The sequence below is a fragment of the Vidua macroura genome, chromosome 8 (assembly GCF_024509145.1).
Source record: "Vidua macroura isolate BioBank_ID:100142 chromosome 8, ASM2450914v1, whole genome shotgun sequence".
Classification (NCBI taxonomy): domain Eukaryota; kingdom Metazoa; phylum Chordata; class Aves; order Passeriformes; family Viduidae; genus Vidua; species Vidua macroura.
In genome coordinates, this window is record NC_071578.1 from 24,383,289 (window position 1) to 24,408,346 (window position 25,058).

Below are 25,058 nucleotides of genomic sequence, written 5' to 3' on the forward strand. Positions count from 1 at the left end.
AGAGATGAGGAAATAAACCATTCCCAAAAGCCAAGTTATATAATAAGGGTGGTAATGGGAAAGTTCATCCCAGCCCCTGGAATCAAACAGTGAAAGCTTAGGGCTTGTAACAAATGTGATGAAATGGTGATTGACTCCATTTTGTCATTGTAAAAGTGGAGGGCTGAATGAATATTGCTGAGATACATAAAACAGTTTTGGTTTGGTTCCTTTTTTCTCTTTCTGGAGCACTCAATTGAGCAGAACAGCAATTCAGCCCTTACTAAGTATTTGCACTGCTGCAAAGAGGAGTTTTAAGAAGGGTTTTGAATAAAAACTTTGAATTAGCTTCACACCAAAAGGAGATGTCCCGGGCGGGGGGTGATTAGAGTGCCAGGGAGAGTGTTGATGGCCTCAGACAGAAAACAGAGATGAAGAAACAAACGCATTCTGACTCATTCTGGTCTCAAGTGTATTAGTACTCATCTGGGAGGTGGCAGGGAGATTGCTCCTCTCATGAATTCCACCAAAAGCAATGACTTGCTCTGTGTTCACAATGCAACACTAGCAAAGCCAACCTATTTCTTTAAATGGTAGACAATAGTACCTCTCAAATAGAGTCTCATTTTGAGCTTGAACAGGCAAGAAAGGATTTGGCAGTGAAAGGGTTAGTGCTCTGAAGGCGCCTGAAAGACCACACTGCATGTCCTAATTACAAGGCTCATCAGCCCAGCTGCAATGAATTCAGGATTTCCTTATCTTGCCATACTGGGGGGATGGGGAACCTGGTGGTAAAACTTAGAAACTGCCTTGGTGGGAGGTTTGAGCTGATAATATACGTTTGTCTATTTGTTTGTTTTTTCCTTCTTATGAAATTTGTTGATTTAATTGAATATGAACCAAACTGAAAATCTTGTATTTTCCAAAAGTAACCTCACTGCTGTATCTATTGGTGGTGTTGGGAAGCAAAGTTCCCTTTGTTATTTGGTTGCTCAGTGTTTCCAGTTAAAGGGCACATAATCTGTAAGGCTGCAGTGTGGCCCTTTGTGAAAGGCAGCTATTGTCTTCTATAGCTTCCTCACTCTGATTTCCAGTTGGGTAACATACGTGAGTGACTCAAGAGTTCCAGTATCTAATTCACCTCTAAGACATTCCTAGTTACATGAATGATTGGCTAATGCTCTTGATTCCCTTGGCTGGGTCCCTGCCTTTCAGAAACATTTTTTGGGACTGATGTGCCAAGAGGTAGAAAAGGAAACCCTGAAACCCTGGCTTTATCTCTTCAGTTTCTTTTTTAGCAATGGTATCATGTTGAGAAGAAAGACAACTGTTACCAATATGCCACGAAACATTGAAAGATAAATAAGAGGCAAATCTTATTTTCCAAATTTCCCATTGGTATGTATAGCTACTGCTTTACCTATAAAGGTATGTTTTTATAAGGGACTAGAAAGCACAGAGAACACAAGAGCATCTCAATTATGACATTTATGTCTGACCATCTACCAGACCAGCTGCTATTAATAACCAATGGCAACTTGCTCATGTGGGAATGGTATCTTCTTTTTAGGCATGGACTGGAAAAGTAAAGGTATATCTGGAAAAACCGCTTTCTGCCTGCCCCAAGTTCAGTTTGTGGTTGCTGGACCCTTAAGGCAGTGATAAAGATGAACATATCCACCATTACATAAAGCTAGAATGACTTCTGCTGGTTGATGGAGGCTGTATCTGGCCAGTGCATCTGTCTGATGCTCTAGAAGTTAGTGTGATTTGTGCTTATGGTTCTCTCCACATTTGTAGTAATTGCACATTACATACATGAGGTCCTGTAGCACTTCAATCCTACAAGTCCTACAATCTAGTCCAGTCATCAACCCTTCCACAACATGAAATAGTCTATAATTGAAAAGTAAAGAGCAAAGAATTTTTGATTATTTATTTTTGCTGCTAACCTAATAAAGCTAACACAAATAAAGCAGTCTTAATGGACAGAGTTAAGTTTAAGTCAGCAGATGCCATGGCTGTTTGAAGTTTGTAGGAAAAGGGAGCTGGATTGCCCTGGCATCAGTATGGAAAAAGTAAGATTTTCATACACTGTAAATTGTAAGTATTTTCCAGCCTGTATGACAGTAACCAGACTAGCCATGCTAATCATTAGCCCTGCACCAAAATATCAAAAGGTGCTAAAGTTATCAGCTTGGATTTTCACAAAGATAAGAACTGAGTGGTCCCTGTGCTGTGTCATGGATAAAACAGTAGGATACACAAGTCATTGCCTTCACTCAATTGCTACTTTCATGCTGGAGGAGAGGGAAATCTGAGCTACCCAAACAGTAATTCAGTGGCTTGTATGTGTAATACACAAAACTTAACCCGAGGGCCTATCGCTGTCTTATTTCCTAGTGTCCTAAGGCTTGCTTTTGATGTGGGCTTTTATCCACGGGGCCATGCAATAGGTGTGAAAGCACAACAGTTGCACCAGAAGACAGCCACGTCTGGAGAAGAGCACCTCAAATCTCTGACTTCTCTGCACTTCAGCTCTTCATAAGTGGTTAAAATAGTTCCCTGGTTTTGTCCCCAAAGAAAACATCCAATGCAGAATCACAGAATAGAATAATGGAATTGTTTAGATTGGAAAAGACCTTTAAGATCATCATCCATGTTTATGGCCAACCCCAAAGCCTTCTGAAAACAGAGGGATTAAATGAAAATACTGTAATAAATTTAGTTGTATTAATTTGAGCCAGAAGAAATAGAGAAGTTTAATTACCAAGGCTGAACTGGAAAACCTCAAAAACTGCTTCTGTATGGCTTGTGTCTGCTTTAGCTCCTCTGATAAATTGGATACTTTTACAAAAAAACAGATTAAGAGTTTGTTCAGTAACATTTTATCATTGGAAAACTGAAAGCCGAGCTCATCACTCAGTAAAGAAAATGTTTGCCTGGAGCAAGAAAAAAAAAGACTCAGGTTTCTGTTTTCTTCTGAAGTCAACTTTTAAGTCAGCTGTCAAAAAAATCTGGTCTTTGGCCTGACTTTTAGTAACATCTGAATTATTCAAGTTCTCATATAAAACCACAGATAAATGTAGATTAGCCAAGTAAACCTTAATGCATTCCTGGCTAGTTAGACTAGCCAAGTATACCTTAATTCATCTTTCTTCTGCAGAAGGTTTTAGACAAATACATGTTTATGTTAAACTGCTAACACTAATGTCTACTTCTAAATATTTTCAGATACATGGCACTAGGCCTTTCCATCTGCAGAAACAGTATCTTAAAGAGACAGCTACAAATGCAGTGTGACCTGCCAGTGGCTGTGAAGTGAGTCATTGAAGGGCAATGAATCTTCAATCCAGCATATAGATCTCTCTAATCTAGTTATTCCAAATCTGACAGCTCAGCTGGCTGTGGCTTCTCAGGTTGTAATTGCTGAGACTCTGCAGAACAGCAAGTGGGTGCAACACACTCCTCTGAGCATGACTGGTGTGTCCCTTCAATCACAGCAAGGCTGGAGAGCAACACACGCCACCACCTTGCCTTCCTTTACATCTGCTGGTCTTTAACACTTGGATCCAAAGCTTTCAATGAGTTTCTCAGGTCTTAAAAGAATCCTGCTCCCTCTGTACTGTACAGTGGTAAAGTTATGCTGACAGTTCAGGAATTGCTCAGTCACATCTCCAGGCTTGCTGGAGCTCAAGTAAGCCTTTTGCCTTTCTCCTAGTAGTGTCATCCGCCTTATTTCAGCCTCAGGGAAGGGTTTGCTGCAGATATCAGTGAGGACATTCATTTTTCACAATGTACAGGGACCTCACAAAAGGCCTTTAAAGGCAGATGTGGGAGAGGACAGAGATTTGCTCTGGTCAGAGGCATGCAGTCTTGAAGGAACTTTCTAAATCTTGCACCAAGTTCTGCAGGGTTCCTTTTCATCTGCTGAATGCCCAACAGCTGCCACTTATGTTCAAGAGAAGAAGCTCTAAGACATGAGCACTGTCTTAGGGACAACGGAAACCATTCACATTGCAAATTGCTTTAACACATCCCCCCCGGGAGCCCTGGATTCCCGGGCTGTCCCCTGCCTGCCTGAGCCAGGTCTCCCCTGGCCACCAACCTCCCTGACCTGTGGGGAGAGGCCATGGGGAGGACCCCTGCCCAGAAACAAGTCCTTTTGGTCGAGACAGGGGTCTCTGGCGAGGAGAAGGTCATGAAGGCTGTACAGCATGAAATGAGGGGAGAAACGGATGGACATGTTTTGATCCCTGCACTTTCTGTTAACATCTCTGCTTCCTGCAGGAAATCTTGTCTCAATCTGACCTGCAGTCTGAAAAACAAGAGTCGAGTTTCCTCTCATTTGGTAGGTCTTTTGACACTCCAAACGCAAGAAAAATAACACCCGGAAATAGATATGTGCCTGTTCAAGACACACTTAGGAAAGCATTCACCTCCTGTGCAGCTCTTGCATGATGAAAGGTTTTGCTAAGAAATGTCCATTTTGGGTTAAACAGAACTCTAAGTCTGAGACAGTTTTGTTTATATCATTTACATCCAGTAATGCCTTCTTGGCACAGAAACTTCTGCGATGGCTGCCAAAGTTTAAAAGAGGCAAAGCTAAGGTCGCCGTCAGAGGTAGAAACAATACATCATCTGCCCAGAACGGGCCCCTCGCAATGCGCTCAGGGCCTCAGCTCCTGCGCTCATGGGAAGACAAAAACTTTTATTAAATTGAATATAGTGAGGAAAATAAATTATTTCTATTACTAAATGACAGGCTGGAATTTCATTTTGTGACTCCAGCTTTTAGATAGTTTTATCTACGTTTAAAGCTACCCTTCTAATCAACCATGATACAGCACAGCTTGAAGTGTGATCTCAGCAAGCAAACCTAAAACATCACAAGCTGCTTCAGATAAATTATAAAATAATAACTGAGAAATCTGGCTTCAAAGTAGATTAGAGGGGTTTTTTTCTTCCTATGCTGTGACTGTTAGAGGAATGCATCTATTATTCTACTAATTTCAGTTGCAATGTATGTTAGAGAAAGATGGTTATATAAGAACACTTCTGTATTCCAAGGATCACTGATGCTCAAACCCTCTTAAAAACTCTTGCTAGTCTTCTATTTTCAGGGTGCAATGACTGTACAATAGATCATTTGCTTTCCTTTCAACCACAAGTATCTACAGCCCTAATGACTACTTACAAAATAGTTGTCTAGCAGGCTCCCTTATTGTGAAGAAATATAGACTGCAACTCCCCTGCAAAGATTACTGAGATACCTGGAACTCCTAGAAGCAAGAGAAATCTGTGAGACCAAGCTGATCCCCAAGCTGATCCAAGTGTTTGCTTGGTTGGCATTTAGCTAGATGAGATGTAAATACAGATTTCCAGGTATCCACAATCCTTCTATGTAGGGTATTGCACTTGTGTTCATTGAAAAGAGACACCAAATCCTGCCACATGCAGGGAGTAGGTGTGGGTGGCCAGTTAATACAGCAGGAATTTATCTCTGCTTTGCATATGAGCTCAAGTCCTGAGTCATGAGGGCACTTGCTAATCTTCAAACTAAATTTGTCGAAACACAAAATGTACTTCTTAAGAAACAGGTTTGGAAGGCCAGGCAGCAGTTCTCCCATCAGCAGCAGTTGAAAGAGCTAAGAAAAAGGGTCTACAGGAGGTTCCTTAAAACTCCTCTTAGTCAAAGTATTGGATTTGTTACTAGTTGCTTAGACCAAAACACAGGCTTGTGATATGTTAAAATTTAAAACCCACCAAAACTCCCCACAGCTATGCTGGCCTGGCTAGACAATGAGGGACAGGGAGAAAGGCCTTGTAACCCTGCATTTATTTTGCTTTCCTCAAGTGAATCTGTCTATAATTTTAGATTCTACTTTTAGCAGATCACAAATCATTTGTTATGGTTCTGAGAATAAGAACTGACCTGCAGGAAAAACGAAGTGATCCAAGCTTTTACACTTAGGAAATACTGTCTGTCTGAACTATGTCAGCATTACTATAAGATTTGAATAGCTTTGTAAAATTTAATTAGTTGCTTTGATCTATTGTAATTACTCCAGAATCCACACAGAACCTAAGTAAACCATGAGAAAAAGACTTATATTCTCTCCATTTAATTTAGTAATTGCATTGTGGCTTTCTAAAAGAGGAAGAGCAATTCCAGAGGGTGGCAAAATAGGCATCAGGCCACTGGCAATTTTTCTGAGGAAGACAAACTGGGGAGAGGTATGGGTATTAATTGTGACATTTCATTAATCTGTTCAGAAAATGGATGGTTATACCCAGTACTACTTTTTAGGTAACATTTTTATGTATGCATCTAATTTGAGTAAAAGGATACAGTCACTTTTGTTTCTCTGCAAATACATATTATCAGAATTGTATGATTTGGCTTTGTAATATCTGTGCTTGCACCTTTTGGCAACTGCACTGTGTCATTATTTTTCATGCTTCTTAAAGCAGCATGGAAAAGAGTCTCTGATCTTAGATTTAAATTTCACTTAAATTGTGTTTCAAAGTCCTTTTATGGTGCACTTAAACTCTGAGCTAGAAAACTTTCCTTGGCATTAATCCACACCTAGCATCTGTCAGTAAAATGCAATCCTTTCTTCTAGCTGTCAATTACCAAACTAACAGGACCATGTCTGCAAGTTATCTATCTTGTACAAGTACACAAAATCCCCCAAACATAACCAAAAAGGCCTGGGGGGGGGGGGGGAAGAGTGGGATTGGCTTTGGGATAAAAGCAGTTTACTACACATCTTGGCTATCTAATTCATTCCATACACTTCATAAATTAATATATTGTTTCAAGTCAGACTCGGTTGTCTGATCATTTGTGCAGTTCACTGGAGAAGGATCTTCCTTTTCTCTTCTGAATAACTGAGTCTGTCTGCAGAGCAAAAGAGGAGTGGATGAAAAATCATTGCCCAACACACAGTTACATCACCCCTTTGTTTGGGTGCTTTGGCATGGAAGACACTGTAAATGCATAAAATAACTGTAAATGAAAGCTCTGTGTATAAAATATAATTGTAAGAAGAATTCTACATCCTTTTGCCTCCAATTATAGGTTGGTGTGTTTTTCTTTTCTATATACTGCCTGACAGGTTTTTTCCAAGATGTGAATGTATTTGTGAGGCAGAAAAAGCATGTCAGTGCTTCTCTCAATGAGGAGTTTGCATAGATACAAAATCCCAAGCAATTTAAAAGAATTGGCAATGATTTTCAGTTAATCTGGAATAATAAATATAACTGGTCTTTCTTCAAAAAGAAATCAGTAGTAAAGCAGAAAGTGCATATTCCTCTTCTTGAAGACTTGATTTACTTTCAGCAATTAATATTTTAGTTCTTGCCAGCTTTCCAAGCGTGGTTCTGATTGTGATGTGAAAGCAAGTAGCTGCAGATTACTATGGTGAATAATACTTTCACTCTAAATAAACTAAAGCCCAGGTGTAAGTCATGTTTGACTTAGTTAAACTTGGAGGTAGGGCAGATGTGCTGCAGAGCTACAGCAGCATTTGCTGGGGGCAGGGGCAGTTTGTGGGTAAGGATGCAACACAAGAGGCTCTGGACGTTGGAGTAAATTCAACACATTTTCTTCTTACTTCTGGGAACTTTCTGCTGTTCTTACCTGTTCCTCAGGTAAGGAAGCCAGACTAAAAGCAACATAATTGTATTTAGAACACTTTCTTTGGTGAACCAAATTTGGCTCTTGTGCATTTCTTCCTGCAATCAAATTGCTATTAGGTAATTCCCCCTAAGTGTCGAGAGTAAGGAGAGTATCTGCTACATGCAGTACTGTCCACTTACAAAAACACACACAAACAAAACTTAATCCTGCTTAATCCTGGACAACAGAGAAACCTAAAGCCATAGCGAGGTGATACAAATGGAAGAGTGTAATCTGGATAATAATTTGAGTTTCACACTTTTTATACAAGGTACAGTCTTATTTTCTGACTCCAGTTCCTATAGTACATTCACACATGGGGTTTTTATTTCCCTGGCAAAACACCTTTGGTGTTTTCCAAAGGCTACAGAAGCAGCAAAGCAGGAGGCCATGGCTACAGAGATAAGAACAGATAAGAACCCCTAAATTTTTGGATTTTAAAGCATATGTCCAATTGGAATTAGGAACTGAATACTTATAGAATATAACTCAAAAATTCAGTTATAGAACTGAATAGCTCAAATAGATGTAATAGGATCTAAGATTTTGAGACCAGTGTACAGTGAGCTGTGAAAGCTGCACTTTGTGTGCTGAGGCAGCATCATCAAAAGGGCTCTGGAGCTGGCTGTGCTGGGAGAACAGAGGCTGGTCTTGCCAAGATCTCCAAATGCATGTTGTCCTCTGATTAACATAAGAAATTCAGATCCCTGGAATCTCTTATGAGGTCTGATGTGAGAATTGACATTCAACTTCCTGAAAAGCATTTTGGAATTACTTTTCTGGCACTTTAAATAGCCACAAAATATCGGTAGTATACAATCATCCTGAGGCAGAGAGCACAAGTTCCTGCAATACAGGAATTGTTATGCTAGTGCCCTTTCAGTAAAATTTGGAGAAGGTTAAGGGCACTCCAATGTTGGTACTTACACAAAGAACAGTGAGAAAAAAATTAAAATTAGAAAATACATCAAATAATAATCATTATTATTAAAGGACATATTCAGGGACTGTAGACTGCTACTCTGTCAGTCTGTAGCTGAGAAAGCAAGAAGTCCTCACTTGAGTGCCTAGCACATTAGGCACCCTGTAGATCAAAAACATGCTGTGTGTCAGAATAACTAATAATGTTACACAAAATGGAACAAATTGGGCATGTTTTGGAACATAAGGCAAATTCTGCTAACCTGCATCTCTGTTGAGTTTGCCTTCAGACCATACTGGTTGTGAGCAGCCTCTTAAAAGGCATTTGGTTTTCTCTTTTAAATCTTTTAATCATGGCTGTTCTCAAAGATACTGCACTTAATTCAGGGAACTAATGGCCTGATGTAGTACAGTAATCCTTGTATTCTTCTCATACTAACAGAATAGAGATTTTTTTAAATCTTATAATTATCCTCCCAATTACTTTATCTAGGCCAAATAACAGATCTTTCTTCCTCAAGTATCAGCCTAGTATGTACCCCCCTAATTCTATGAAAGACAGATGGACACAAGTTTGTTGCTGATAAAATATATTTTCTGTAGAACCACCAATTTCCTTCCCTACATTTTTGTTCTTCCAGTGTTTCATCAGTTTTCATTGTTAACTTATGAATGTCACTATCTTCTTTGGGAAGTTGCCTAATCTATTCCAGTGCTTTAGACTTGCTTGTTTCACAGGGATTTCAATGTTATTTTTCATAGCACACTCTGAACTTTTTTTAACTCCACACATTTTTCTTTCCAAGCAAGTGATCCATACTTTACTGTAGCAAACTGAACTAGCTGGTGTGCTCTCATTCCAAGTTAGCTCCTCTCTTGACTATAAGGACTGGATCTGGAAGTCTCCAAGTCAGAAACATGAAAATGGTGATTATTTTCTCATCTATGTGCAGTTATTTGTGCTTAAATAAAGTCTGGTTTAGATCAGGCAAGTGGCTGCCGTGGAGGCTTCTAGAAGGAATTTTGCTCTTGAAAGACACAGAGTAGAGAAAAAAAATTGACATATTATAATAATTTCTAGTTACTGCTTGCTGTCTTTTCTTGGCCAAAGATAGCATTGACCTGGTAGGATGCCTCCTGTAGGTGTAGAAAAATACCTTATGAGACTCTTGCCCCCTTACTCTAGATTTTTCAATTATAGCCCTCAATGACAAAGCCACAGATACCTGGATGGCGTTAAATTCCATGTAACCAGCCTCACAACAAAGCCTCAAATACTTGGCTCTGACGGATGGTGTTATAATGAGGGTGGAGCTCAGTTCAGTGGCCAATTTATTGCATCTTAATGGTCTAACATGCTTTTATTTCATATCTAGGACAACAAATGCTGCCATGAAGTTTGGTTTAAAGCAGGTCTGTTTTGCAAAACGAGTCTTGCTTACAGAACAAAACACTCATTGTTGCTTTACTGTTTAAACCTTTATTATTGTGTTTTTTTTTTCTTGGTACAATGGGCTTTTATACACCAAACAGCTGTGTTCATCATGTTTATTTAGAAGGCATCCATTGTAGTGGAAAAAGTCTGGAGGACAAAAATCTTGAAGTACAAGACTACTCTGTGGGTGCTGGCACTTTTATTTTTTTTTCTGTCCTGTTCCTTTGGTCAGTATGCAAGTCACATACACAGGCAGTGCCATGCAGACTTGCAAACCCTGGATAATAGCAACTTTTCACAAGTGCTGTCTCTTATTCCAAGTGTTCTTCTCCAGAAATTTTCAATTGCAAGGCAACATACAGAACACACAACTATTTTACACCTTATGATCCTTATGATCATTTTTCAATCTGTTGCTATTTTGGACCCTCATTAGGTCACTTTCCAAATATTGTGTACAGCTATGTGTCAATCATTGTCACAGCTCGGCTCCAGGCTAAGCCAACCCAGGACAAAACAGGAAAAAAAATGCCAACCAAAGCAAGCACTGTGTAGAAAACAGTCAACAGTTTGACTGTGGAAAGCTATGTGTTGTTCCAAAGATAGCATAAGCCCACTTGCTGCAGAAACAGCACACAGTACTAATGCTCTCCAAAATAATTTTATGTGGTTGAAATAGGTAGTGTATACCCAATGGCATCTGCAAATAAACAGATGTTAGAATCTCAAGAATTAAGAGCATGGCATTGTCGGAAACTCTTGGGTGACTCCTGACAAAAAGCAGCCTAGTTTCCCGTTTCTGGAAAGAACAGAGCATCTAACATATTGACAGAACTTCTTTCAAGAAAGTGTCTCTAGCACCTTCTAAACTCTTGAATGAAAGCTGTTGTATAAGCAGGCAGTGTAAGCCTGGGAAATTAGAGGGTTCCCTACTTCCTTCAGGGTATATCCAGCAGGGCATTCCCATGCCATAGGAGATAGCTGTGCTCCTTTCCCTCTTTTCAGGTTACCATGTATTAAGACATAGTTCAGGTGAATACTGGAAATGCAGAAGTGTCTCCATCAGCCACATAGTCAATGCTATGGTCACAGGCCGGAAAATGAATGGCAACAAACTTAACATGCTTTATCTTTTAAAAACAGTAAAATATATGTATAGAATGAAATGGCTTCTTATTTCCTGAATGGTGAATGCTCTTGGCTTTCTACAGAGCTGGAATTCTCAGTTGCTGCTGCTGTTCATGTGCCTCAGGAAACTATAATGAGGTTAAAAAGATCAGAATAAAGTTACAGCTTGTGGATGATAGGAATCCACACAGAAGGTGACTTCTGGGATCTGAAAACAGCACAGCTGGGGGGAGGCTGCACAGGGACTGACTGCTTGGAGGTGGGACAGAGACAGGGGCCTGAGGAAGGCCTAGCCATAGCAGGGAAATTATTTTTCAGAAGAAAGGTTAGGGGGGAAAACGGAAAGAACTATGAGCCAAGTGGAAAAGGAGTGTGACAAAAGGATTAGCCCCTACTTGCACAGAGTATAGTAGAAGCTGAAAATGAACTCGGGACATGTCAGAAGAGAAAACGGTTTCTCAGAGACTGTTTCAAAGGCTTCCTGAATGCAGAATCCATTTAGTTGTTTCTTCCTTTTTCTCCCAAAAAATAAAGGACCTGCTGTGAGCAGAATGTATCCCGACTTCAACAAACATGGGCCTGAACAGAGTCCCAGTCTGGAATTCACGCTGGCCAAACTCCTGGAGTCTTGCTGCTACCTGGCTACCATAAAGCTTGTAAGCCAAGCAGGAAGGGGTAAAATCTACAATTTGTCATCAACAGCTAATAGTTTAAATTGCACTGCCTGCTAATCTTTTTGCAAAATCAATGTGCTTGTTAGGTCTATATGCTGTTGAACTGCCCATGTCATGTCATGCTTAGTAAGACTTAATCAGGTTGAACGGGTTTCGAACTAAATACTCTCAAAAATAGTACCATTTTGAGATTGGATGTGCTCTGTTATATTCTTAAAGAAGAAAGAATTTCTAATTAAAGGAAAACGGGTCTATATAACTGTGGCTTTCAACTGTTAGCAGCTCTATTACAAGAGCACTTGGGGAATTTGATTTCGTTTTAATTAATAACTCCATAACTTCTGTGACAGAAGGGGGTACTTTGACTGAGAATACATTTTAAGTCGACGTTTAACATAAAAGGTGCTGGAAGGACTTTGAAATGTCATTCTGTGGGAAGTGCCAGAGCAGGTTGGGATGTATAGTCCATCTGACCATATCAAACAAAGCCGCTGTTGAACGCCTCCGGCAAGAGTCCCACAGTAGGGTGCCAAAGTGTAGCTGGGTCTTTTCTGGAGAGGCTGGGAGCTGTGGTGCGTGAGGTGCCACTTTGCAGTATCTCCACACATGTGAAACCCCTCCAATGCAGAAGTGCTTGACCTCAACAACTTCCTGTGACAGGGAGTTCCACAGCGAATTGTCTTTGCATATCCCAGTTTTTTAGCTTCCTTCCCTTTGGTTACATTTAGTCTTGTTTTGCGTTATGAAACGTGCTCAAAACTTTTCTGCTGTTTATATTTCTTTCTTTCAAATAGTGCCTGCCTTTGATCTCTCATAAGCCATATGTATTCTTGTATCGAGCTTTTTAAATAACGCTTTAGGGGGAGAAAAAAAAGTGGGGGTGGCGGCGGCGGTGGTATTTTTGCACGCTATGACGGATGTAGCACTTTTTGCGTGTCCTGCCCCCGTCCCTCCGGCTGCGCACGGGAAATCCGTGTAACCATTGACCAGACTGTCAACACGGGCGCCCCGCGCCGCTGGCGGGCGGCGGGAGGAGGCGGCGGCCGCGCCAATGCCGCGGCGGCGGCGGCGCCTCGCCCCGGCCCGCTAGCGGGACGGGCAGCGAGGGAGCGCCGGGCGGGAAGGGGCCGGCCAGGCAGGAGGACAAGGAGCCTGCGCGGGTGGCCGAGCCGCCCCGGCGTGCGCGGCGGGGAGCGGCGCTGCCCCGCTTCGGGCGGGCTCGGTGCCGGCCCGGGGAAGGGGGCAGGAGGCTGCCGAGGCATCATGGCGGTTGTGGCCCGGGGGGGGCCGGGGGCTCCGCGCCGGGCGGCGCGGCGGACTCACCTCGCTCCGCTGGAGCTGGAAGAAGCTGTTGAGATAGCTGGAGCTGAGCGAGGAGCCCAGCTCCGGGGTGCTCTTGGTGTAGCCGAGGTCGGGGTGCTGGGACGAGGAGGGCTCGGGTCGGAAGGCATCGAAGGCGCTGGCCTGGTGCGTGTCTTGCAGCGAGAGATAGACCCAGTTGAGGAGCTGGGCGGGCTGGTACACGGGCGCGGCGCTGGTGTCGATGGTTGACAACAAGCTCATCTTTCCCCCCCGGCTCCGCCGGCGCGGCTGGCCCCGCGGTGCCGGTCCCCCTCCCCGCGCTCCGGCAGTGCCGCTCTCCCGTCCCTGCCCGCGGCGCTTCCTCCTGGCCGCCCGGAGGAGAGGACGGGCCGGGGGCTCGCTGCCGCGCCCCGCGCCGCTCTCGCTGCCCTAAGGCCGGCGGCGCCCGCGCAGCCCCAGCGCTCCGCGCAGCACGGGCATCGCTGCCGCCGCCCGCGGGCTCCGCAGGAAACTTTGTGCGCGCTCCGTCCCGCCCGCCCGGCCGGTGCCTGCCCCGCTATCTGTCTTTATTCCCACTCCCGCAGGCAGCGGCGGGGAGGGGCTGCCGGCGCTCCGGCGGCGGCGCCGCGCCCCCATAGGCCTCCCGGCCGCCGCGGGGGTGCAGGGGCGTCCCGGCGCCGCTCCGCCCCCGCCCTGCCCGCCCGAGCGCGGCCGGGGGAGCGTGTGCGGCGGAGGTCCCCGTGCCGCTGGCCGCCGCTGTCCCCGGACCACTGGCCACTCGCTCGCCGGGGTCGGACCGGCTCCCTCGCTCACTCCCCGGCCTCCCTTTCCTCCTTCCTGAAGATTTTTGGGCTAAACACGCGTAAAGCCCTCCCGAGGGCTCCTCGCTGGGCCCTTTTGGGCTTGTTTTTAACTCGACAACTTTCGCTGGGCTCTTGTCAGCCCGCCCCCTCTTTTTATTCTCGTTTCTGTTTCTTGCTGGTGCTGGGAGTTCATTGCAATCTGGGGTTCCTTCTCGTTAAATCTCTGTCAGAGCTCCAGGTTTACGAAGCCCTGCGCGGCCGCTGAGGTTGTGCCAAGCCGTGCAGAGTTAGGGTTTTCCAAATAAGGCGGGCGAGCGGCGCGATGTTCCCTTTGAAATCCATCTAGGTAGCCCTGGCGTGGGCTCTTGGGGAGCCTGGCTGTGGTGGGATACCCGGGAGTTAAAGCTGAGTAGGCCTTTTAAGGAGTCGGTAGCACAAAAGAGGATGATGAATGATTCCTGCTTTAGGAAGGAGCCTGAGTGGGTAAGCTGGTAATTACAGTTCATAAACTCTTCCCTGCTGCCTTCCCTGCGATAGTGGAACAGGGCAGCTATTTCTCACTTTCGTACAAACGCCGTAGTAATCAAACTAGGAGTTTTCAAAGGAGTTCCCAGGAGGGAATCTAAAAACTTGATCATAGCTCCTTGTGCTCTTTGCCAAGTGCCAAAAATGTAAAAATTAATGTGTCTTCCCAATATTGTTTTGGGGAAAAAAAAAAAAAAGGCCTTCTTTACTTCGATAACAGAAAAAAAAAATCTGACCTTTGAAACATCAAAGTTGGTTTGCTGTAATAAGCCATATGTCTCTGCCAAGATAGGAGAAAAGTCACTCTTCTGAAAAGGCCTGGTTACAAGCAACAGAAAATGAGGGTCAGTGCACACACAGTAGAAAATGCTGTTCAATTGTCAGCTGCAAACACCAAAGGTGGATGCATTCAACTTTTGAGAGCTGCTAGTTAGGACAGCATAACTATCTGCTTGCAGGAACTTAAATGCAGGTGAAGATTCTAACTTTCCAGAACTGCTAGGTCAAGCTTAGTATCACTGAATCAAACTGAATTCCTTTAGTGATGCTACTTTTTTTTTCTCTGTCTTTTTTTTTTTTTTAGTGACAAAGTCCTTGCAGCAGAAATGCAGTTCAGTCTTTTGTACACTCTCTTGGTTTAGAAGCCCTTTGGAGCACATTTAAATATGTGTGCATCAGCATGAGAAGGAACAAACTTCTACCAGTGTAAAGGGTCTTTCTTTATACTCTGTCCACAACAGAGATCATAACAGAAGAATTCAATCAAATTGCATCCCATACTCAAACAGTTGCATAGTGTTTTAAAGAAGGAAAAGGTGGATGAGGATTATTGACTTAAATTGTGGAGGAGGATTTTCTATGATTTGCTGTTAAATGAAGAAAAACCCCAAGAAACAGATATCACATCTGAGGAACTTGCCTTTCTGGCAGATGGTGTTTAAAAAGTCAGGATATGGTAGAAAGTCTAGAAGGGGGAACTAGGCTGAAGCTGCTTGTTTTGTTGTTGTGGAGTTGTTTGGATTTTTTTTTGTAGGCATGCTAATTCCTTCCTTAAAGACAATTTCTATTCTTGTCACTTCCCTCTTATACTTGCTAAGTTAAATACATGTATTTGTATTTGGCAGCTCCACTGTGCACTCTGTTTAGTAAGATGCTGTGAAGGAAATAGGAATTCTGAACAGGCAGAAAAAATAACACAACAGGATTCTTGTAGCAATAGAGGTCAAAATAAAGAGTGGTGAAGGTGATGCAATGTTTTGGATGAAGAGTTTTTGGTATATTTTGATACTTTTTCTCCCTAAATTGAATATAGCTCTTATTGTAGGTGGTTGGATTGCTTTAGTTAGACAACACATTAGAGATTGCTGTGGGGCAACAGAAGGCGGGGTTAGGGTGCATTTATTGCAGCAGCTGCATTCATGAGTGCAGCAACCCCTTATGATGTGAGGGGCACTGTGTGCTCCACCAGATGCATTTGAACACTGAGAGCTTTTGGCTGTCATTGCCCCTTGACAGTAGCCCTGGTGGCTTCTAGTAACCATGCAGAGGAAAGAGTAAATTGAATAGATGCTTTGTTTGGCAGATCAGGAAAGGGAAAGGCTGCAAATGCATGCATTATGAGGAGCTTAACTGAAAAGCACCCACTCTTTGAGGTTCAGTTGTCATCCTGGTCTCCTGTGCAGTTTCTTCTGGAAAACAGTTTCAGACAGTTCCTTCCCATTTCTGGATTTAATACTGCTCTTAGCTTAGCAAAATTTGCTGCCACACTTGTTACAGTCCTCTTAGGTTCAAGCAATTTTTTCATTGAAAGATCACTCTTCACCTTTGGGAGTCATAGATGAGTGAGGAGACGATGGATACAAATGGTCTGTTTAGCAGAGACATGACAGTACAGAAAAAGGTGCTAAAGTCAATTGTATCTATTCTTCTCAGAAATACTTGAGACAAAAGTGCCCAGCAAGGTAATCAGACAGTTTTGAACTATCTTCCTATTGATTATTTTGGGACAGAGTATAAGTGACATCAAGTACATGGATTTTACATCAGCCTTATGTTGCCAAATCATCTATTAATCCTCTTGGTTTTATTTAAATACTGCTAATGAAGTAAAAAAAAACTGGAACTGTACATCAAACTTTGAATAAATGGAATGGCTTAAGTGACTTGGAACAAGTCAAAGGCAAACACAGGGACAGGATTCAGCTGCTTCAGTCCTATTGTTTAAGTGATTATGTAATTTATCCAAAATCTCCTTGTAACTGCTCACTCAGCCTGTCCCCTTAGTGATCTGGACATCTTGTGGTTGCACCCTTCCCACAACATCTTTGCAAGAGTGAGGAACATAATTTTCCACTTCTGGCCAGGACTTGTTTCATGATCAAATGTATTTATGTTCTTGCTTGCAATGTTCATACCTTTAGATGATGTCAGCTTTTAAACTATATATGTGATTAAAATCTAAAATTTTTCTTTAAATTAATTTTTTATGGTCCTCCGTATTTTAAAAATGAATGTGCCCTACTACAAATATCCTGGATTCTTGTGCTTTTAAATTTGTCTTGGTCTGAATTGCTGTCTTCTTAGTCATCTTCTAGATTAGATGGGGCTCCAGTAGGAAAATAGAATGAATACCCAAAACTGCCAGTAAGACTAGAGAACATGGGTAACTTGATCCCACTGTATTCTCCAGTTTCTGTAATCAGGATATACACAATGCAATAGGCCATTCATCTGCAGTGTAGCTGAACTATTCCAAACAAATGTTTTTCATCTGCTGCAGTAGAGATTCTTATCTTATAATGAAATAATTTTGCTATGCGGTGGAAACTGTGTGAGCGCTCTTCAAATTATGAGAGGGCAATTCAACAGAGTTGTAAACTGTGAAAGCACATCTGCATGTGGCATTTGTGAGTTATGGATGTTAAAACCACTTGTGCTCGCTGTGTAGGTACAACAGTTCTACTGCCAGCAATGAAACGTAGCATAAAGCAAAGTTAGTCAAAGTGAGTCTGGGAAATGCTTGTGCTTGGATATGGAGCTCTATGGATTTTTGCACCTAGCTAAAGGATCAGCTGCTGCAACCCAGTGCTTAGGTACAAAAGTAAAAATTCCTGTTTTCTTCCTCCTATAGTTTTGACATAGAAAATCCTGGAAATATATGGATATAAAGGTATAGTTCATCCATGTGTAGAATGTTAGTAACTATATACCATATGCAGTAATGATTTGCTGTGGATAGTGTGTGAAGCACAATTCCTGCAAGACGCTCTCCAGCCACCAAGTAGGAAATTGGTGTAACAGATCCTCTTGGAGCACACAGATTCTGAACCTGGCCAGTTTGTGGTTTCAAGTCCTGGGGCCTCCTTGCTTGCTCTCTGTTAAGATGTCAGTACATTGCTGAGTAATTGCATGAAATAAGCCCTGGATCTGAGTATCTGTGTGAGAAATAGAGGTTTGATCTTTCTATATTGTTTTACAAAGCTTCCTGTACCTTCTTCAGCTGCAGCACAGTCATCTGAATTGTTCCATTATTTCAGTTTTGAAAGGCAGTATCTCCTTGTTTCTAGTACTGATCTGAAAGTTCTGCATCCAGGTCCAAAACAGTAGCTGAGGTATCTTGTTCCTTCTCCTTAGTCCACCCTAACCCCTTTTGCTTCACTTGCTTGACCCAGGAATCCAAGAGAGGGAGTCCAAGGAAAAAAGCAGAGCAGATGAGAAGAGCAGTAGCAGTTAGGGAGAAATGGGTGCAGGGAGCCCATCTGCCTTACCTGGAAGTGACTGTGTTGGAACAGCTGCTGATGGTTGCTTCTGCAGCCAGAGAAACGGCTGGCAAGTGGGAAGGCCCAGGGATTTTGTGTCACCTGGGGATCCCTCTAACCTGCCTTATGCTGTAGGAGACCCATTACTGAGGGTTAAATGGCCTCAGTGCTTTGTAACTGGTTCCCAGCTGAAGAATAAGTTAGGTGCTGTTTATGGAGCCCCTTAAAGACCTTGGTGTTAAAAAATGCAATAAAAATCCTCAAGCAACCAAGGAGAGAAAGGAGGATTCTTTACTTGATCCTTTTGAAAATGCATGGAGGGTTCCATTTGCATTTTTCTGTGTGTCCCTTTACTGCATATAGTATCTCTGCCCATCTACTTCTCTCACCAATTCCATGGTACTGCAAAGGGACAGAGATAGTGCCTAATTGTTTGCCACTTCTCTGCTTTTCCCTAGGAGCTGCACCAGATTTTTCCTTTCAATACCTATAAACCCTGCTTGCTGAGGTGGAACAAGGCTTTAAGTTAGAGCAACTGCAGGAGACAAAAAAAGAATGCCAGAGATAAAGGTACCTGAAATAGTGATTAGTGGATGGCACAAGCCATAGTAGTAAATAGGAGATGAAAATGACAAGAGGGAACTCTTAGGACCTGCAAACAGAGTGGCTGTGGTGGGATTGGAAGCTGGGATTGTATCTACAACTCTCTTTTGATTAATGGAATATTTGACTGCTTTTTGGGATTGTCCTGAAGTCAGATCAGGACTGGTAGCAGTATTTTATTCATGGTATGGGAATCCCAGCCATCACAGAACATACTGCTACTACCTGTGTCAGTGTTGCACTCTCACTAATCTCTTCTTAATGCTTTCTTTACATACCCAGGATTGTCGGTGGGTTTGCTTTTTCTGTTTTATCCCTTCTTTCTGTTAGTCTGGATAACAGAATGATTTATTTGTTCATGAGTGTAAATATCTTATCCATGCTGAGCTGCCATGTTAGTTCTAGAGTAGGCTAGAATTAGTTGCCAATCTTAATTGGCACTAACCCTGTTGCAGGGAAGTTTGTTTCCTAGGTACTTTGAGTCAGCACAATATTTATATCAGACTTGAAAACTCTCCAAGCAGGTTTCAGGCAATTCTTCATATAAAAGGAATGAACTGCAGATGACTGAAGACACAAGGTGGTTTTTTTCTGAAACTTGGACCTCTGTCTCACACAAGGGCTCAATTCTTGCCTCAGTCAGCACACCTCACACACCTACCGAATTTGCCAGGACCATGTGCTTTTGAGCTGTGTGAATGGCAGTACGTCCTGATCCTTTTACCGCTCTGTGCAGGAAGAAGCTGTTCCCTGCTGCTGTAATACCAAGGGCCTAAAAGTCATCAGCTTTTATTACACATATGTGCTGTACAGGTTTTGGATTAGATTTGCTGCATCAGTCCTGGTATATGGTTTTATGAGAACAGTGATATTGGTGCGGGCATAAATATGGACTAAACAATTATAGTAAAAAAACCCTTTCCATATATATACATCTGTCAATCATAGATAAAAGTCACAGTGATATTACATAAGTTAGCACTGCTATGGAACACTAGAACTACTTAAAAACATTAAAAACTATCCTCTTCCTTTTTAATCCAGGGGTTTTTTTCACCTCAATTAATACAATTGACAGATATCATTCTCTCTCACATGTATGTCTTGTTTAGTAGAAGCACTACATTCCAATCACTCATCAAGAAAAAGCAAATATTCACAAGGAAAAAAGTGCTTTTTAAAGCCTGTGTAAAACCAATTCTTGTTATAAAGTTGCTTGTCCCTACTCAAATCTCTATTCATGTTTAATTCAGCTGAAGGCAAACCAGGAATTTCTCGCAAGACATTTTGTTTGTTTCTTCAATGCAATCCTAAATAAGAAAAATTAAGTTATAGTGAAGATTACAGTAAATAAATGAACTAGAAGGGTATAGACATGTATGTCTTAGGGAGAAGTATATAACTCTTTTTGGTGTAAAACAGGAATATTTTGAATTCTTACAGTAATTTTTCTTGCCTGCTAACCTGAAACTTTATTTTTACTCTCTGTGTTGGCCTAAACACTACTGCAGACCCTTACAATGAACCTCTTAAGTTAAGACTGGTGCCAGCTCATGAGTACTGACCTGACCCTGTCCGATGCAGTGAGACAAGTAACTTCTTCTCCTATAAAGGGCTGAACAAGCCTACCAGTGTCTCTATCTGAAACACAGCTGTTAATTTGGAAGTGTTAACATGTACCACCTGGTCCTGTGAGGATGGGATTAGCCAAGGGTATCATTAACACTAATAACTTGTTGAATGAAAAATAAAAATGAAAGCCGAGGAAGTCTGCAAGGGTGTAATTGCTCCAAAATTAACTTTCCAATCTTTCTACCTTATGGAATGTCATATTTGCTCAGAAATGTAGCCAGCCAATGAACAGATAGTATGTTTATTGATGAACAAGTGAAAAAAGTGTAGTGTTTATTTTCCCACCATTAGTATTGATTACACCTTGTTTTCTTCCACTTGTCTCAGCCCAAGCTGTCGGCCAGGGCCAGCTACAGAGTGTGTATGTGACTGTGTAGCTACAGAAACACATTCTCCAGCTGATGTGTCCACCTCACTGTTTCTGCCACAGTATCCCTGTCACTGAGTGAAAAACATTCATCCCAATCAGCACTGTCAGAGACATTCCTTAAAGGTATCAAAAGGGAATTGCTAGGTAAATAAGGACATGAAGGAATGGGTGGATGTCCCAGTGTATCTTAGTTCTCACCTTACAAACCATAGCCAATGGTCTTGCATTTTTTACCCTGGGAAATATAAAGCATAAGTGTAGAAAATCATAGTTTAAATCTTTTCTTGATGGCTTACTCCTATGCTGGTTGGCTTTCATGCCTTCAGGTGAAACATCTTTCAGGAAAGGTGCTTCAGCTCAGTAGCACAAACACCAGAGCTGTCAAAGGTACTGGGTGCTCCTGCCATTGCCAAGTTTCAGCTCTGCTAATGGCACAGTTATGTGTTGCATCCACAAAAAATATTTTACCCATCTCTGAATATTTTAATTAAATAATGCTACAATAAAATTATATTCAACAAGAATGTATCCGGTTCTGTAGCAAAATGGGACACTACTTGAGCACACTGAGCTGGTTTTGTTACATTGTTTTTGAGTTAGTGAAATTTTTACTAAAAAAACTTTATTCATTGATAATATTTTCACAGAAAAACCTAAACTAAAAACATACATGTTGATTCTGTGGGTCCCCAAACCAGCTAGATTTTCCAAAAAACAAAAAAAAAATTGACATTTTAGATAGTAATTATGTATTTATTTTACACGTGTGGAATATGCAGTTTGTTTACTACCACTTATAGTGGTACAGATGAAATTAACGAACATATGAAATTGCTGAACCTTTTTTTTGACAGTCTAGCTTGTTTTTGTTTAGTTGCTAATGTATTTTAAATCAAGGACATGGCAGTGAGTAGGAGTTCAGCTGCTAGTCTGTGTTCATCTTTGCTGTCTTAGGTTCAGAGGAAAGGAGAATTAATTTTAAAAACCCTTCAAGTGTTAGAAATGGGTTATTATCTACCATTTTAAGAATTAGAACATTGCTGTGTACAGATTATTTCCAAAGAAACAGATGCAAATTGGTTTTTATGGTCTGAAAGTTGGGGTGCAGGGCATTGCCCCTCTTTAATGAGAACCAGAGGGGTCCAGAGCACAACTGAAGGCTCTGCAGAAAAGACTTCATATTCTGCTTTATCACTGGTGTAATGTTCTATGTGCTTGTCATTTTGCCTCTGGTGTAAGCATGTGTGTTTTGGCTGTATCTATATCAAAATATAGCAAAGTGGGGATGGCAAATAGCAACATCCCCAACGAGGCACAGCACAAGAAAGGATCATGCTTTTCAGCCTGTTTCTTTCTAGGTCATGAATGACTTGCATGAAGATATTGGTATCCTGCATCTGTTTCCCTATTTTGCCAGATGTTTTGAGGTAAGATAAGAGGATTCATGCAGCTAGGAAAAAGCCCCACAACCACTTATCTGTATTGTGGTTTTTATTGTGTTAGCAGAAAAATATCAGGCATCTCTTGGCAAACTGAGTGTTACCAAAATCCTTCACTTGTCTTAAGCTTACCAAAATTTAGTAGAGAATTCAACAATATATTAGAAATAAATTCCTTCATTTAATTTCTTTTAAAACTTTCCCCTTGATGAACTGAAAATATGACCGTGCTGCAATTATTGCCAAAATTATGATTCTCTTTAAAAAGTCTTTTGAGAAGAACTGACAGTGACAACTAATATCACCAGTAAAATGTTGTGGTTTGTGGTTGATCCATAGTTAACTGTGGCTGGGGTGTCAGCTGGAGTAGCAATTTGCAGAAGTACTTCCAAAATCATAATTAATTTTCAGCTATAGTTGGACAGTTTGAACAGGGTTCAGATTTGGTTCTATTCTCTGTTTTAAAATACCTTTATCTTGTACTGTTTGTACACTTCAAAGATTCTCTTTTTCCTTCTACCATCATAGCTATGTGATTGTAATTCTTTCATAAAGAATGGCTCTAGAAGACCAATAAATAAATAATTCATGCTACACCCCATAAAGATCTGCTTTCTGGATGGCTTGATGGCTGTATGGTGGCAGGAGACTTGGGTTACGTTGGGACATTTTAAAATTAACAGTCACACTTTAACATGAATAATTGCTTTTTGTCATAATAGCAGCTGGTCTGCAAGGACTAATAGATTCCACTGAGTTACCAGAGACAGAGCTTAGTCTCCTTGGGTTCTAGAATGCATTTTTAATCAGACTGCTATGGCTCTGTAGTACTTGCATATTCCACTGAAAGCTTGAAAATCACTCAGTTAGAACTCAGTAGAAATTGAAAGAGTCGTATATCCTGCCTAGGTGTTTTAAATTTTTGGCTTCTGGTAATTCTCCAAGTTTAGGGGAAAAGCCTAATTCTTTTCAATCTGCTTCTCTAATAATTCACTTTCCATACTGAGTTATTCTTTATCACTAAATTCTTTGTTCCTTTTCTTGTCCTGTAATAGTTTGGGTGCTTATTGTTTTGAATGTCTGTCTGGAGAAGTAACAGTCCAGCCCAAGGGGTGGATAGCAAATAGGATTATATCTGTGTTAGTGATTTAGGTTTTCTTTTTAAAGGATCAATTAATCTGGCCTCCCCAACCTACACATTTTTGTGGCTTTTTCTCCCTAAGGCAAGATGATAGTCTTGCCATCTAGACCAGCAGTAAGAGCACAGATTTGTTTAGCACATGCTATGGATGCTGTGAGATGTGAATAAAAACAAGTGAGAACAGCCTCAACAATATTTATGACAGGAGCTGGTCCTGGTCTGGATGAAAACATTGGCATAATGTTCTCTAGGTGAGCCTACCTGAGACCAGAGCGTGAACTTTACTGTTCCTCTGGCTTTCCTCCTTGCCCTTAAGAGAAGATGAAGTGTATTTCTGTTACTTCTGTGCTGGTCCTGGTGCTAAATGCAAATTCCTGCCTTTCCCCTTCCCATCCATTCAGGATGTATTAAAGTAGTTCTCCCCCTCGTGTGGGTTTTTGTTGTTGTTGCTGGGTTTCTTTGTTTTGGCTCTTTGTTTGAGGGGGGGTTGTTTGTTTCTGAGGGTTTTGTTTGGGTTTTTTGTTGTTGATTTCCTCACCCAGTTATACAGCTTTTTATGCTTTCTCTTCTGTGGAGGCATGAAAGCTCTCAACCAAGCATTTTTGTTAGCAAGGGTTTCAAAATGGTAAGATGACCCCCCTCTGTGTTTTTGAAGAACACAGAATATATGCCATACAGGCATTTCAGGAATCACAAAATGTTTTCACGCTGTGATACCTTGAAGAGTTCATCTTTACTTGTACTATTTTTTATGTTTCTTTCATTATGGAGGCTATTTATTCTTTTTGTGAGGCTTAGTGGCCCACTGCAGTACTGATGTTTACTTATTTGCTTGGAATGGAATCAAAAGTATGTATTATTTGTCACAGGACACTAAACACTCATTAAGTCAGGATTTTATCAGTGGTGTGAGACAAATTTCAGCCATCAAGGGAAAAAGAAAATGGCCCTGTATAATTATTTTCATGCTCTAAAATAATATTTTTCTTCAGTGACCTTCAACTCAATGGTACTCTTGAATTGCTAAGTCCTTTATCAATATTAAATAAGGGTTAGTTTATCCATTTGCTAGGTGTTACTAAAACAAACTCTGTAGGTATATAAACTTGGACCAAGGACCTGATTTGAATGTGGATAAATGTGACCCCCTAGCAGGAAGAGACAGCCAAAGCTCTGACCTCTAATTTCTAACTCCAATCACTAACCCACGTAGCAGGGACTTGATGAGTGTGCTTTAACAGTGGGTATTCTTGAAATATATCCCCTTCCTTGAATAAATGGTCTACTTGGGATGCAAAGTCTTATCCTGCCTTTACCTCTGAAATGAGAAAAATTTTCAGCTAAAACAAATCCTAGTCAGCTAGTCTGCTTCCAGAATTTCTGTCCCACTGAATTCTAGTCCTCTTTAAAGGGCTGACTAGAGTCTGGACACATGAAGAATATTTGTATTTTATTTCATTGTTTTGTTTACCTTTGAACTAGTTTTCTGCTTTTTCTAATGAGCTGACTTGGCTACTAAAGCTGCTGGCATCCCCCAGGACCTGAGAGCAAGGAGGTTGTCTGAACCCTTCGCTTTAGGCTGCTTTGCCACATGAATTTCAGGGGAATGGTTTCCACTGTTTATTGGAACTGGGATTAAGAGTGGCTGTGTTTTGAGTGACAGA

At 41.6% G+C, this 25,058-nt stretch overlaps 1 protein-coding gene across 2 annotated transcripts in view; it reads right to left on the reverse strand.

The window, feature by feature from the left end:
* The window catches only part of ZCCHC24 (zinc finger CCHC-type containing 24), a 101,136-nt gene extending 87,548 nt beyond the window's left edge, over nt 1–13,588 (reverse strand). For both annotated transcript variants that reach the window (XM_053983312.1, XM_053983313.1), the window contains exon 1: nt 13,145–13,588. In XM_053983312.1, the coding sequence (XP_053839287.1) occupies nt 13,145–13,384 (240 nt within the window). In that variant the 5' untranslated portion in view covers nt 13,385–13,588. The remainder of the gene's footprint in view (nt 1–13,144) is intronic.
* Nucleotides 13,589–25,058: the final 11,470 nt, after the last annotated feature.